At 36.2% G+C, this 11,820-nt stretch overlaps 1 protein-coding gene and 1 pseudogene across 1 annotated transcript; both read left to right on the top strand.

The window, feature by feature from the left end:
- Window positions 1–861: 861 nt before the first annotated feature.
- Window positions 862–3,090, top strand: LOC102588245 (basic 7S globulin). The gene is made up of 2 exons (XM_006349177.2): window positions 862–1,390; window positions 2,212–3,090. Exons 1-2 carry the CDS (start codon window positions 874–876, stop codon window positions 3,012–3,014), a joined length of 1,320 nt encoding a protein of 439 aa, XP_006349239.1. The 5' UTR covers window positions 862–873; the 3' UTR covers window positions 3,015–3,090.
- A 651-nt stretch (window positions 3,091–3,741) lies between these two features.
- Window positions 3,742–11,820, top strand: part of LOC102596555 (basic 7S globulin-like) — a 13,209-nt pseudogene continuing 5,130 nt past the window's right edge.

Below are 11,820 nucleotides of genomic sequence, written 5' to 3'. Positions count from 1 at the left end.
TGTGGTGTTGTAGTAAGTACTCCTTCATAATTAAGAGGTAATTACAAATTTGAATCCCTACGTACGAAATTGCATTTGTTAGAAAACACTTAACCCTAAATGTGAAATTTTGGCATTAATCAAAATTTAATTAGACTTCAGTATGAATATCAGATACACATATAAATCTAAATTTAATTAGACTTCAATGTAAATATCGAATACGCGTATAAATCTAAATTGAGATGAGATGTGAGCATAACGAATCTCAAACACGCGTATAATTCTGTTTCCTAGTCCACTTGGCATGTGCATGAGATATCTCCATATATATGCTGACTAGATTTAATTCAAAGTCAAAGTTGTGATCATATACTCTCCTCATCTTCATCTTACTGTCTTAGTAGAGTACATAAGCGCGTCCAACTTGGCATAATACTGACAATTTGTGTCATATGCGACATTCTATAGTATTATATATATCTCATAAAATATTTATATTTATTTGATCAATTTTATATTAATTTAAATATTTACTTATGCACATTCAAAATTAACGAATATAGTGTCAGATGCAATAAAATTAAAAAAAAAACATATTTATGTATAATTCTTATTTTCTTTTTGTACATAGAAAACATTAACTAAAAGGTAATTTTTTTTATAAAAAAATAAGAGTAAGAAATAAGGAAGCATTATAGAGTTTCACTAATGTCAACCATAAACAAAGATATTCAAACATAGGTGGGCCATAACTCATATATTGTCCATATAGACTATAGTAACGTTGAAAAAAAATAAAAAAAGGGGAAACTACAAAAACAATTATTACTACTATAAATTAGAATCCCTCATTGGTCTAATTATATCATTTACTTTCTTTTTTTCTCTAGCATGGTGACATTCAAACTTCCTTTATCTATACTTCTCATTTTTCTTTTACTCAATATTTTTCAATGCTCAAGTGAAGTACTATACATTCCAGTCACTAAAGATGCATCAACTCTACAATACATTGTAGAAGTAGGACAAAAAACTCCTTTAATTCCCACAAAACTCTTACTCCATCTTGGTGGTAAAAGCTTATGGGTGGATTGTACCAATAGTACAACTCATACAAGTTCAACTTACAAATCAGCTGTATGTAATTCTACAGAATGCTCTATGGCCAAGTCTTATGGCTGTGGAGATTGCAAATTTAGAAGTGAATTGCAGCCTGGATGCAACAACAATACTTGTTACATTTGGGGTGAAAATCCCATCAAGAAAATGTATCATGATGGTTCTGAAGTTGCTGAGGATGTATTGACCATTGGTTCTTCTCCTGGGGTTCTAGTCACTTCGCCGCGCTTTATTTTCACTTGCCTTATTGATCCTTCTATGCTCGAAAAACTCGCCAATGGAGTCACAGGTATCAAAATTGAAACTATTACTTTCTCTATTTCAATTTGTTTCTCTTATATTGCATGTCCTCTTAGTCAGTTTTTTAACAAAATGTCTTGTTTTTTTTTTGACAATTTTAATTTCTAATTCTAAATTTCTATATGGTATGTTTAAGAGGCCAAAATTAAATGATATTTTGAAACATTTTAATTTAAGATCACAAAATTTAAAGATTTTTTTTTCAAATTTTCTTAAACTTGTGTATCAAGTCAAAATCAAACAAACAAAACTGAAACCGAAGGAACACAATTTTTAATAATTGAATTAGTAAATACTCCTCTCTGTTTTTAACTAGGGTTGTGGTAAAGTGATAACTACTCATTTATCATTAACCAAGAGGTTTCAGGTTGAGTCCTATCGAGTATAAATTAAAGTCACCTTTGATAGAGAGCGTTTTAGGTGGAAACATCTTTCACAATTCTTAGAGAGATGGTTCACTAATAGACCGAGCGGAGTGGGGTGGGGTGAGGGGGGTTGGGGATTTCATTATAAACAAGTATAAGGGGGTGAACGATATCAATGTGTACATGATTTTTTCGGACGATTTATATGTTTCCCTTTTACATCAATATTTTTGGAATTTTAATTTGCTTGACACTATTTTCTTATTAATTCAGTCCAAAAAATGATATATTTTGTTTTATGTATACAACTAATTTATTTCAAATTTCTATTTTAACTTTAATATTATGACATTTAACACATTTCAAAAATCTTATAGCCATACGAATATTATAATATGTTTAAGGACAGCTTCTGATTTCAATTATGCATGTTATGCCTCAACAGGAGTAGCAGGTTTTGGACAAACAACTCCAATTACTGTTCCCAATCAACTTGGTTCAGACCCTAGATTTAGCAGGAAGTTTGGTATGTGTTTGAGCTCATCTACAACATCTCGTGGCGTTATTTTCATCGGTCCTAACCCATATTATGTTTACAATCCTAAGAAGATCGACATCTCCAACTCCAAGGATCTTGCCTACACCAAACTACTTGTAAATAAGAGAGGATTTTTACTAACTGACGAGTATTATTTCCAAATGTCATCCATTCGAGTCGCGGGGCAAGACGTGCCACTAAATAAAACATTGCTAATTATAAATAAGAAACGACATGGAACTGATGGGACTAGCATCAGCACAGCTATACCTTACACAATTTTGCACACTACTTTTTACGATTCTGTTAAAACTGCTTTCATCAACGCACTTCCTAAGAATGTGACAATTGTAGAGCCTCCTCCTATGAGTCCATTTGCAACTTGCTTTAGTTCTGAAAACATTAAAAACACCAATGTTGGACCAGATGTTCCTCCTATAGATATCGTCTTCTACAAGCCGAGTGTGTTTTGGAGGATTTCTGGGGCAAATTCGATGATACAAGTTAGTAAGGATGTTATGTGTTTAGCATTTGTGAGACAAGACCAAACATGGTTACCATCGATTGTGATAGGAGGATATCAATTGGAAGAGAACCTATTGGTATTTGATCTTCCAGGAAGGAAAATAGGTTTCAGCTCCTCACTCAAACTTAAACAAACATCATGCTCTCAGTACGATAATACTATTATGGACAAAGTACCATTCTAGTATAATTTCCTATTTCTTATAGTAATAACAAGTTTCAACTACTTTTACATTAATAATTATTACTTTTATTTTGTTATGTAATTTGCTCAACTATTGCAACTCAATTGTTAAATTTGAAATGATTCACTTGTGTTTCTAGAGCAAATATGTACAACACAATAGTTTGAGACGTTTAAGATCACAAAATTAAAGGATATTTTGATATATTCTATATATCTTTAGTTTATAATAATACCACAAGAAGACCGGATAAACAAATTGAAATGGAATAAGTGTATGTTTTATCTATTCAAATTAGTCAACTTGGATATGTACATGTGAGACTCCATACTTCTCCTCTGGATCACGCTGACTAAATTAATGAGCCATAAAAGAGTTTTACTCCCCAAGGTCAATTAGAATAATAAAACAGAAATTCAAAACAAAGTTGGGTCATAGTTTCATATATAGATGTATCATGTATAAATAAATTATAGTAGCATTTGCTCTCTTTCTCTAGCATTAGCATGGAGACATTCAAATTTCTCTTATTTTCCAGTTACACTTTTTTCCTCTTCTTATTTCCTCTACTCAATATTTTTTTTCTATGTTCATGTCACGTACCACAAACATCCTTATATCTTCCAATCACCAAAGATGCATCAACTCTACAATACATTACAGAAGTAGGTCAAAGAACTCCTTTAATCCCCATAAAACTCTTACTCCATCTTGGTGGTAGAAGCTTATGGGTGGATTGAAAATATTTTTTTCTTGTAGCTAAAAGTTTAACTTATTTGAGTGAAGGACACTTTTTGATTATTCAATTGTATTATGTCTTACCAGGAATTGTTGGTTTTGGACATGAAAGTCTACTTGCCATTCCCAATCAACTTGCTTTAAACCCTACATTAAACAAGAAGTTTGGTGTGTGTTTGAGCTCATCAACAAGATCTCGTGGAGTGATTTTCATCGGTTCTGGCCCTTATTATGTTTACAATCCTAAGAAGGTCGACATTACCAAGGATCTTGTCTACACCAAAGTAATCACAAACAGGGGATTTCTGTTATCTGAAGAGTATTATATCCAAGTTTCATCCATCAGGATCGCGGGACAAGACGTGCCACTAGATAGAACATTGCTATCTATCATCATATATCATATATCATCATATCTCATCTCATATATTATTAAAGGTGGCAACAATCTAAGTCAAAAGTTGAATTACGAAAATACCCCATACCTATTAATTTATTTTCTTAAAATCATTTAAAAAAAATATTTATCTTCCGATTTCTAATGCAAAAAGTAAAACATACCTTCGTAGTAATGTAACGACATGTTTTCGTCGTTATAGAAAAGCCAATGGGGAAAGAATTAGGGCCAGAAAACTTTTGAGTAGTAACTTTGGATTTTCTAGCCTAATCCAGATTTGGACGAAATCGAAATCAGTGAAGTCTAGGGATATTTGGTAACAAATAAGAGATCTAAATATGATTTTGATCATATGACTAGATAACTAAGACGTTAAGGAACCCGTACGACTTTAAGGAATTGAATTCGAACTTTCGAAACTGATCTAAGCGTGAAAGAGTATTTTCTGAGTGTCATGGGATGAAGGCGTGTTGTGAAATGGGGGTTTGGAATTCTTAATTTGCTCACTGGTTTCGTGCAAGCTGCTAGAGTGGGATTTATCCCGCCAGGGCGGGGCCGCCGTGGCGGGTTGGGTCCCGCTGTTGCGGGACAGTCGCGGCTTAAGTCGAAAATAAACCCTAAAAATGTTTTATTCTGCACTTTTCGACTTTGAGAGCTAAGGAACGACCCCAGGGGTTTTCTTGACAGTTTTCCACCATTCTTGAGGCTAAAGGTAAGGTTTTCACTCCCCGAATCCGTTTTTCGATCCGTAGAATATAAATTCGTGGGTAATTATTGTTGGGGAAGGGTTTTGATCTGAAACTAATTGTGGAAAAAGCCCTAAATTGGGTATTAGGATCTTGGGTTGGTTTAGGGTTATTGGGTTTGTTATAATCTGGATAATTAGACCTTTGATTGTTTATCCTTGCGTAAATTGTATATTTTTATACCACGAACAAGCGGGAAGAATCCGAAAAGGAAGATTCAAGTGTCTAAGGGGATTCAAGCTTGGATTCGAGGTAGGTGATGGTTGTGATTTCATGTTGGTGTGATATATGTTTGTAATTGCTCATTATAATACATGTATGTATGCGAATGTTTCATTATTGATCACCCTAATCGTAAATGAGGATAATTGAATAATTGTATTCCATGAATCACCTCTTGTTGTATGATTGTGAGAATATACATTATGATTGTAATTGTGGTTTGTTGAATGGATCGGGTGTTACGTTCCGACACATTAACTTGGATCGGTTGCCACATTCCGACATAAATATGGGATCGGTTGCCACGTTCCTACATAATTATGGGATCGGTTGCCACGTTCCGGCATAAATATTGGATCGGGTACCACGTTTCGGTACACTAACAATTTGGGTGTGGGTTCCATGAGAAGACCATTGAATTGTGTTGTGTATCTACTTGTGATGATTCCGTTCATATCTAATGATAATTGATATTGGAAGACGGTATATTGCTCTAAATTTATATAACTGTGATATGTGAGAATCCTGAAACTGTTCGTTGTTCGTAATAGTTGACTAATAGTGTATATGTTCGGTATATGCCTGCTTTATAATTATTGTGGTTACTTGCATGTGTTTCACTTATTGAGATAGTCGCGTGATCCTACCAGTACACTGTGGTTGTGTACTGATACTGCACTTGCTCTTTCTTTATTGAGTATAGGGCATTTTCAGGTGGCTATTGATAGACCTCAACTAGGTGACTATTGAGCGTGACCGGATTTAAGGGTGAGCCAGCTCTTTCAGGCTGCCATGGATCTTTATTGTTTAAGTCCACTCTTTTCGGACTTAGACTATTTGTTAGAGGTGTTTGTTTAGTTACGGGTTTGTACCCCTTGTTCTTAAACTTGTCGTTCGTAGAGTTTTGGTACAATGACTTTCAGGTTCTAGGGGTTGTTCTTCCACATTAGTTTGGTTGTTTGTTTGTTAAAACCTTGGAGTTTATGGGGACTTCATTTTTATTGTCATTTAAACTTGCTTCTATATCTTTAAATGCGTACTATTTGGTTAAGTTGTGTAGTTGGTTTGTAGTAGTGGTTGTCCCACCGAAGGGTTAATGTGGGTACCAATCACGATGGTCTGAGTCGTGACAAAGTGGTATCAGATCCCTAGGTTTGTTAATCTCATTGTACCAAAACGAGTCTAGTAGAGTCTTGCGGAACGGTACGATTACGTCCGTACTTTTCTTCGAGAGGCTATAGGACTTTAGGAAAAACTCACTTATTTCTACTCATTCGTGCTATGGCTTGAATCCAATTGGTATCTGGGTGATACAAATTGGTATCTTTCCTCCTTCACTCTATGGTACGAACTAGAGCAACAAAAATGGTAACACCATCACTAGCAAGAGAGGATGTGTATAGACTACCGACAGTTGAATGGGGTCACCATTTAGACCAAGTATCCATCACATCGGATAGATGACCTTTTTGACCAATTGCAATGTGTATCAATTTTATCTAAGATTGATTTAAGGTCTGGTTACCATCAGTTAAAGATTGAGGCGGTTAAGAATTTGGTTCGACCAAGTTCTATGATTGAAATTAGCAGTTTTGTGGAGCTCGCTAGCTACTATTGTCGCTTGTGGTATGAGTCGAGTCCAATTGGTATCTCCCGATTCCAATTGGTATCTCAACGAAGTGAACTAGACGTCATAGTCCCGACTGAAGGGACACAAGCAAGTTAATTGGAACTGAGAAGGTTCCAATTAGTATCTAGACTTAGGGGGCGTATAAGGCATATATTATCAGTAATGGTCGTCTATGGAACAAACTAATTAAAGAATTTGGACTTGTCTGCAAGTTGTAACTGTTTGAGTGTCGTGAAACTTGTTGTGAAAAGAAAGTCATCACGAGATTAGGTACAAGGGTCTAGATAAATTACGATGTGGTTCGTAAGAGAGAAATTTGGAGAGAGAAATTTGGGCGTGGGTTGGGATCAATTGATAACCGTGTGAGAGTCTGGGTGTATCCTGGGAATATGTATGTGGTAGTGTTGAAATGGTGTAAAAGGATTCTAAAGTGCGTACTTCAATGGGTTGACCGGGGGGTAGAAAATGATTGTCCTAGCTAAAGGGATTTTCTTAAATGCCTAGTTATAGCTGGGAAATCCAGGGTAAATATAGAAAATAGAGGAACCCCAGAAATTGTTGGCAGGGGTTCTGTATCAGTCGGAGCCACTAGGGTGAGATAATCTTGCCAGCGCGAAACCGCCAGTGCGGGATTTCTCCCTCCAGAGCGGGACAAGGCAAGACAGAATCTCAACCATGTTTCCCATAGTCACAATTATAGACCCCGAATTGTACCCGAACTAACCCCTGCGATCTAATTCAATGTTCAACAATCAAATATAAGTTATAAAGTGTTTTAGAATTATGAAGAACCTGTGCATATGAGGAGGAAATCAGCGAGGCCGGGGAAATAGTAATGCGGGTAGAGGAGTAGTGCAGCCAGGCAAGGAGGTTGCTTGTCAAGACGACAAGGGTCAGTTATATGCTTTTCCGGGCAAAACTGAGTTTAAGGTGTGTGATGCAGTGGTCACTAGTGCTACTCTTGTCTGTGCCCGAATGGCTATTGTTTTGTGTGGTCTAGGTTCTACTTATTCGTACGTGTTAATTCAATTACCTTGAGATTTGATGTGGTTTGTGATATACTTGAAGCCCCATCCAAGTTTCTACCCCAGTTGAACAGTCAGTCATAGTCACCCATGTGTATCTTGTTGTCCTATTATGGTTATGAATTTTCAGATTTGAGTTGATTTGGTTATGCTGGATATGACTGACTTGATATAATCTTAGGCATGACTTGATTGTACCCAATTATACTGAGCTTAATTGTAATACTAAGTCGGTAACTCTAGAGATCCCCGGTAGGGAAAGATTAGAGTTGGAAGGGGTGTACAAGTCTAAGCTAGCTACGATCATATCCTCCATTCAGGCTAGGAAACTGGTAGGGCATGCTTGTTTGGCTTATTTGGCTCATGTTTGGGATGTTGAGGTTGAGTCTCCCTCTATTGAGTCTGTTCTTGTGGTGTCTGAGTTTAAGGAAGTATTTTTTATGGAATTGTCTGGTATGCCTCCGGATAGAGATATAGATTTCTGCATTAACTTGGAAACTGACACTTGCCCCATTTTCATCCCTCTGTATCGTATGGCTCCAACAGAATTAAGAGAGCTTAAGGCCCAAATCCAAGAGCTTCTTGATAAAAGGTTCATCCGTTCTAGTGTTTCCAAGTGGGGTGCTCCTGTCTTGTTTGTTAAGAAGAAGGAGGGTAGTATGAGGACTAATGATTTTATCTTAATCCATAAGAGAGTGGATTAATACCAAAATGACAAGCTTACGGATAAAGAAATTTCCATTGAGTATACTTGGGTGAAAGAAATTGAAGATTTTAGTAAGAAAGTGCATACTAAGATTAGGTTAGTCCTTTAAATTTGATGAGTATACCTGAGTTTGAGGTGTCGTGTTGATGAAAAGGTTGACTTCGTAGTTATAATCAGGGCTAACGGAGCATAATGGTAATAAGAGTTCATGGTGAATTGTGACGGGACGCAAATATATAATAAGATTGTTGGTTAAGCAAAATTTGTACAGTAATTACGACTTGCGAGTATCTAAGGTTGTGGTTTTCTAATATTTGGTGAGTAACGTGGTTGTATGGAAAGTTCTAAGAGATGGTGGACACCACTTAAATAGAATTTAAAAGAGTTAGAGTCATGATGAAGAAAAATAGTGGGATGCAAAATAACCTTTAGAGACAGGTTAGAGCAAGAATATTTTATTTGATTGCAAAGCCTAAAGAGATATCTTTAGAGGGGTAGATAATTGGGTTCAGAGACGCGTGATTTCATTCGTTTTGTTGTGGCTATGGTAATAGTGTCACAGATCCATCAGGTTGGTAAAAAACTATCGAAAAAGACTTGAGAAAGGAGTGTGCGGACATTAGCTTGAGTGTGATGATAAGTGCTTGGTTTTGTTTTTGAGTCTAATGAGTATGATTGAAATTTTAGCGAAATATATGATAATATCGATGGAGATCCGATCAATGAAACGGAGATCTATGAATTCATAAAAATCTTCAAGGTACAAGCTAATGTTGATAGAGAAAGGGATTGTGTTATATGATGGAAATTACAATTCAGATTTTTCATTATGAGTCTACATTCGTGGTGATGTATTTTGTCCAGGTATGAATTGGCAAGGTGAGAAATGAACAATTGTATTCGGTGTTGAGCATTTGAAAGAACTTACACCTGGGGTGAGTCGTAAGTTTACTACTATTGATTGTTAAGGACCTAAGAAAGGTTTCATTTTTAAAAGTGTTGGTTTATAATAAGGTAAAAGGTCGGAGTGTTTATGATGGTTGTTAGTGTTGTGAGTATGATTCACTTGTTATGCTCTAGTGTGTTTTCACTTTTGTGAGTGGATCAGGGGTACCAAATCCTGCGATGTTCTCTTAGGTTGAGTGGGAAGATTGGGAAGATTTGGTTAATTCGAATGACATAATTGGTGTTGTCTTAGAGTTGCTAAAGTATTTTAGTGGTTCTACATGTACCACCTTGCTTATGAGAATTTATAGAAGAGCTACCATGCGTATTTGTGGTTGTCCGGCAATCTTAATATTCCTCTAGTCGTCGAGGTCATGTATCGATTATGTGTGGTTGGATGTGGGGATCATTGGGTCCAATTCTACTGTTCTTAAGAGGTAATCTACAATTACTAAATCTAGCATTTCGATAGTGTTGTTGGAGGGGTTATATGCTTGGACATATCCCTCGATGAGTATCTGATTTTCTAAAGATCAAATTTGTTATAACTTAAGCTCATGGGAATTTATGTTGTGGGATGGAGATATTGTTAAGAACTATGATTGTTTGGGTATTATAAATGTGTGTTGGTTGATTCAGGTTCACTTCTATTTGTAGCGAGTATTGACTTGGAATTTTATCATGCTTTAGTTCTAAATGGTTCGTCCGGATGATTGTGTCAAGGTCCTTGATAACATGTTGTAGACATGTGTACGATCAACTTTGGTGGTTGTTGGGAATCGCTTTTGTTGTAGTTAAGTTTGCATAAAACAATATTTATCACTCGAGTATTGAGATGACTTCATTGAGGCATTGTATGGGAGGATGTGTAGGTATTCAATTGGTTAATTGGTTTGAGGTTGAAAATGTGAAACCATTGAGAGTTGATTTGGTTAAAAATGTTTAGGGTAAGGTGAAAAGTATCCAGTCTAAGCTTCTAGCAGCCCAGAGTCGACAGAAAAAGTATGTGGGACAAGTATCCCCAGTTAATCGACGATTCAGATACTACTCTATTCTTGCTTTAGCCCTTTTCTCCCAGCTTGTCACTCGGGGACAAGTGATGGGTAAATTGGTATCTATTGTAACGACATTTTCCCGTCGTTATAGAAAAGCCAATTATGAAAGAATTGGGGCCATAAAACTTTTGAATAGTAACTTTAGATTTCCTAGCCTAGTCCAGATTTGTATGAAATCGGAGTCAGTGAGGTCTAGGGAAATTTGGTAACAAATGAGAGTTCTAATTATGATTTTGATCACATGACTAGATAGCTAAGACATTAAGGAACCCGTACGACTTTATGGAATTTAATTCGGATGAGTAGAACTTCTGAAACTGATCTTAGCGTGAAAGAGTATTTTCTAAGTGTCATGGGATGAAGGTGTGTTGTGAAATTGGGGTTTGGAATTCTTAATTTTGCTCACTGGTTCTGTGCAAGCCGCTGTGGCGGGTTGGGTTCCGCTGTTGCAGGACAGTCGCAACTTAAGTCGGAAATAAACCCCCAAAATGTTTTATTCTGCACTTTTCGACTTTGAGAGCTAAGAAACTGCCCCAGGGGTTTTCTTGACAGTTTTCCACCATTCTTGAGGCTAAAGGTAAGGTTTTCACTCTCCGTATCTATTTTTTGATTCGTAGAATGTAAATTAGTAGGTAATTATTATTGGGGAAGGGTTTTGATCTGAAACTAATGGTGGAAAAAACCCTAAATTGGGTTGGTCTAGGGTTATTGGGTTTGTTATAATCCGGATAATTAGACCTTTGATTGTTGATCCTTGCGTTAATTGAATATTTTTAGACCACGAACAAGCGGGAAAAATCTGGAAAGGAAGATTCAAGTGTCTTAAGGGATTCCAGCTTTGATTCTAGGCAGATGATGATTGTGATTTCATGTTGGTGTGATATATGTTTGTAATTTCCCATTATAATACATGTATGTATGCGAATGTTGCATTATTGATCACCCTAATCGTAAATGAGGATAATTGAGTAATTGTATACCATGAATCACCTCTTGTTGTATAATTGTGAAAATATACATTGTGATTGTGATTGTGGTTTGTTGAATGGATCGGGTGTTACGTTCCGACATATTAACTTGGATCGATTGCCACATTCCGGCATAAATATGGAATCAGTTACCACGTTTCAGCAGAATTATGGGATCGATTGCCATGTTCCGATATAAACATTGGAACGGGTACCACGTTCTGGTACACTAATAGTTTGGGTGTGGGTTCCATGAGAGGACCATTGAATTGAGTTCCGTGAGAGGACAATTACATTGTGTTGTGTATCTACTTATGATGATTTCGTTCAGATCTAATGATGATTGATATTGGAAGACGGTATGTTGCTCTAAA

This window comes from Solanum tuberosum, unplaced genomic scaffold (genome assembly GCF_000226075.1).
Source record: "Solanum tuberosum cultivar DM 1-3 516 R44 unplaced genomic scaffold, SolTub_3.0 scf00104, whole genome shotgun sequence".
Taxonomy (NCBI): domain Eukaryota; kingdom Viridiplantae; phylum Streptophyta; class Magnoliopsida; order Solanales; family Solanaceae; genus Solanum; species Solanum tuberosum.
This window is presented reverse-complemented; position numbering and strand designations above follow the sequence as displayed.

Excerpts from the sequence above, each read along its gene's own strand:
- LOC102588245 (XM_006349177.2), top strand. The coding sequence starts at position 874 with ATGGTGACATTCAAACTTCCTTTATCTATACTTCTCATTTTTCTTTTA. Across the intron at positions 1,391-2,211 it reads ACTCGCCAATGGAGTCACAG|GAGTAGCAGGTTTTGGACAA; the intron begins GTATCAAAATTG and ends ATGCCTCAACAG.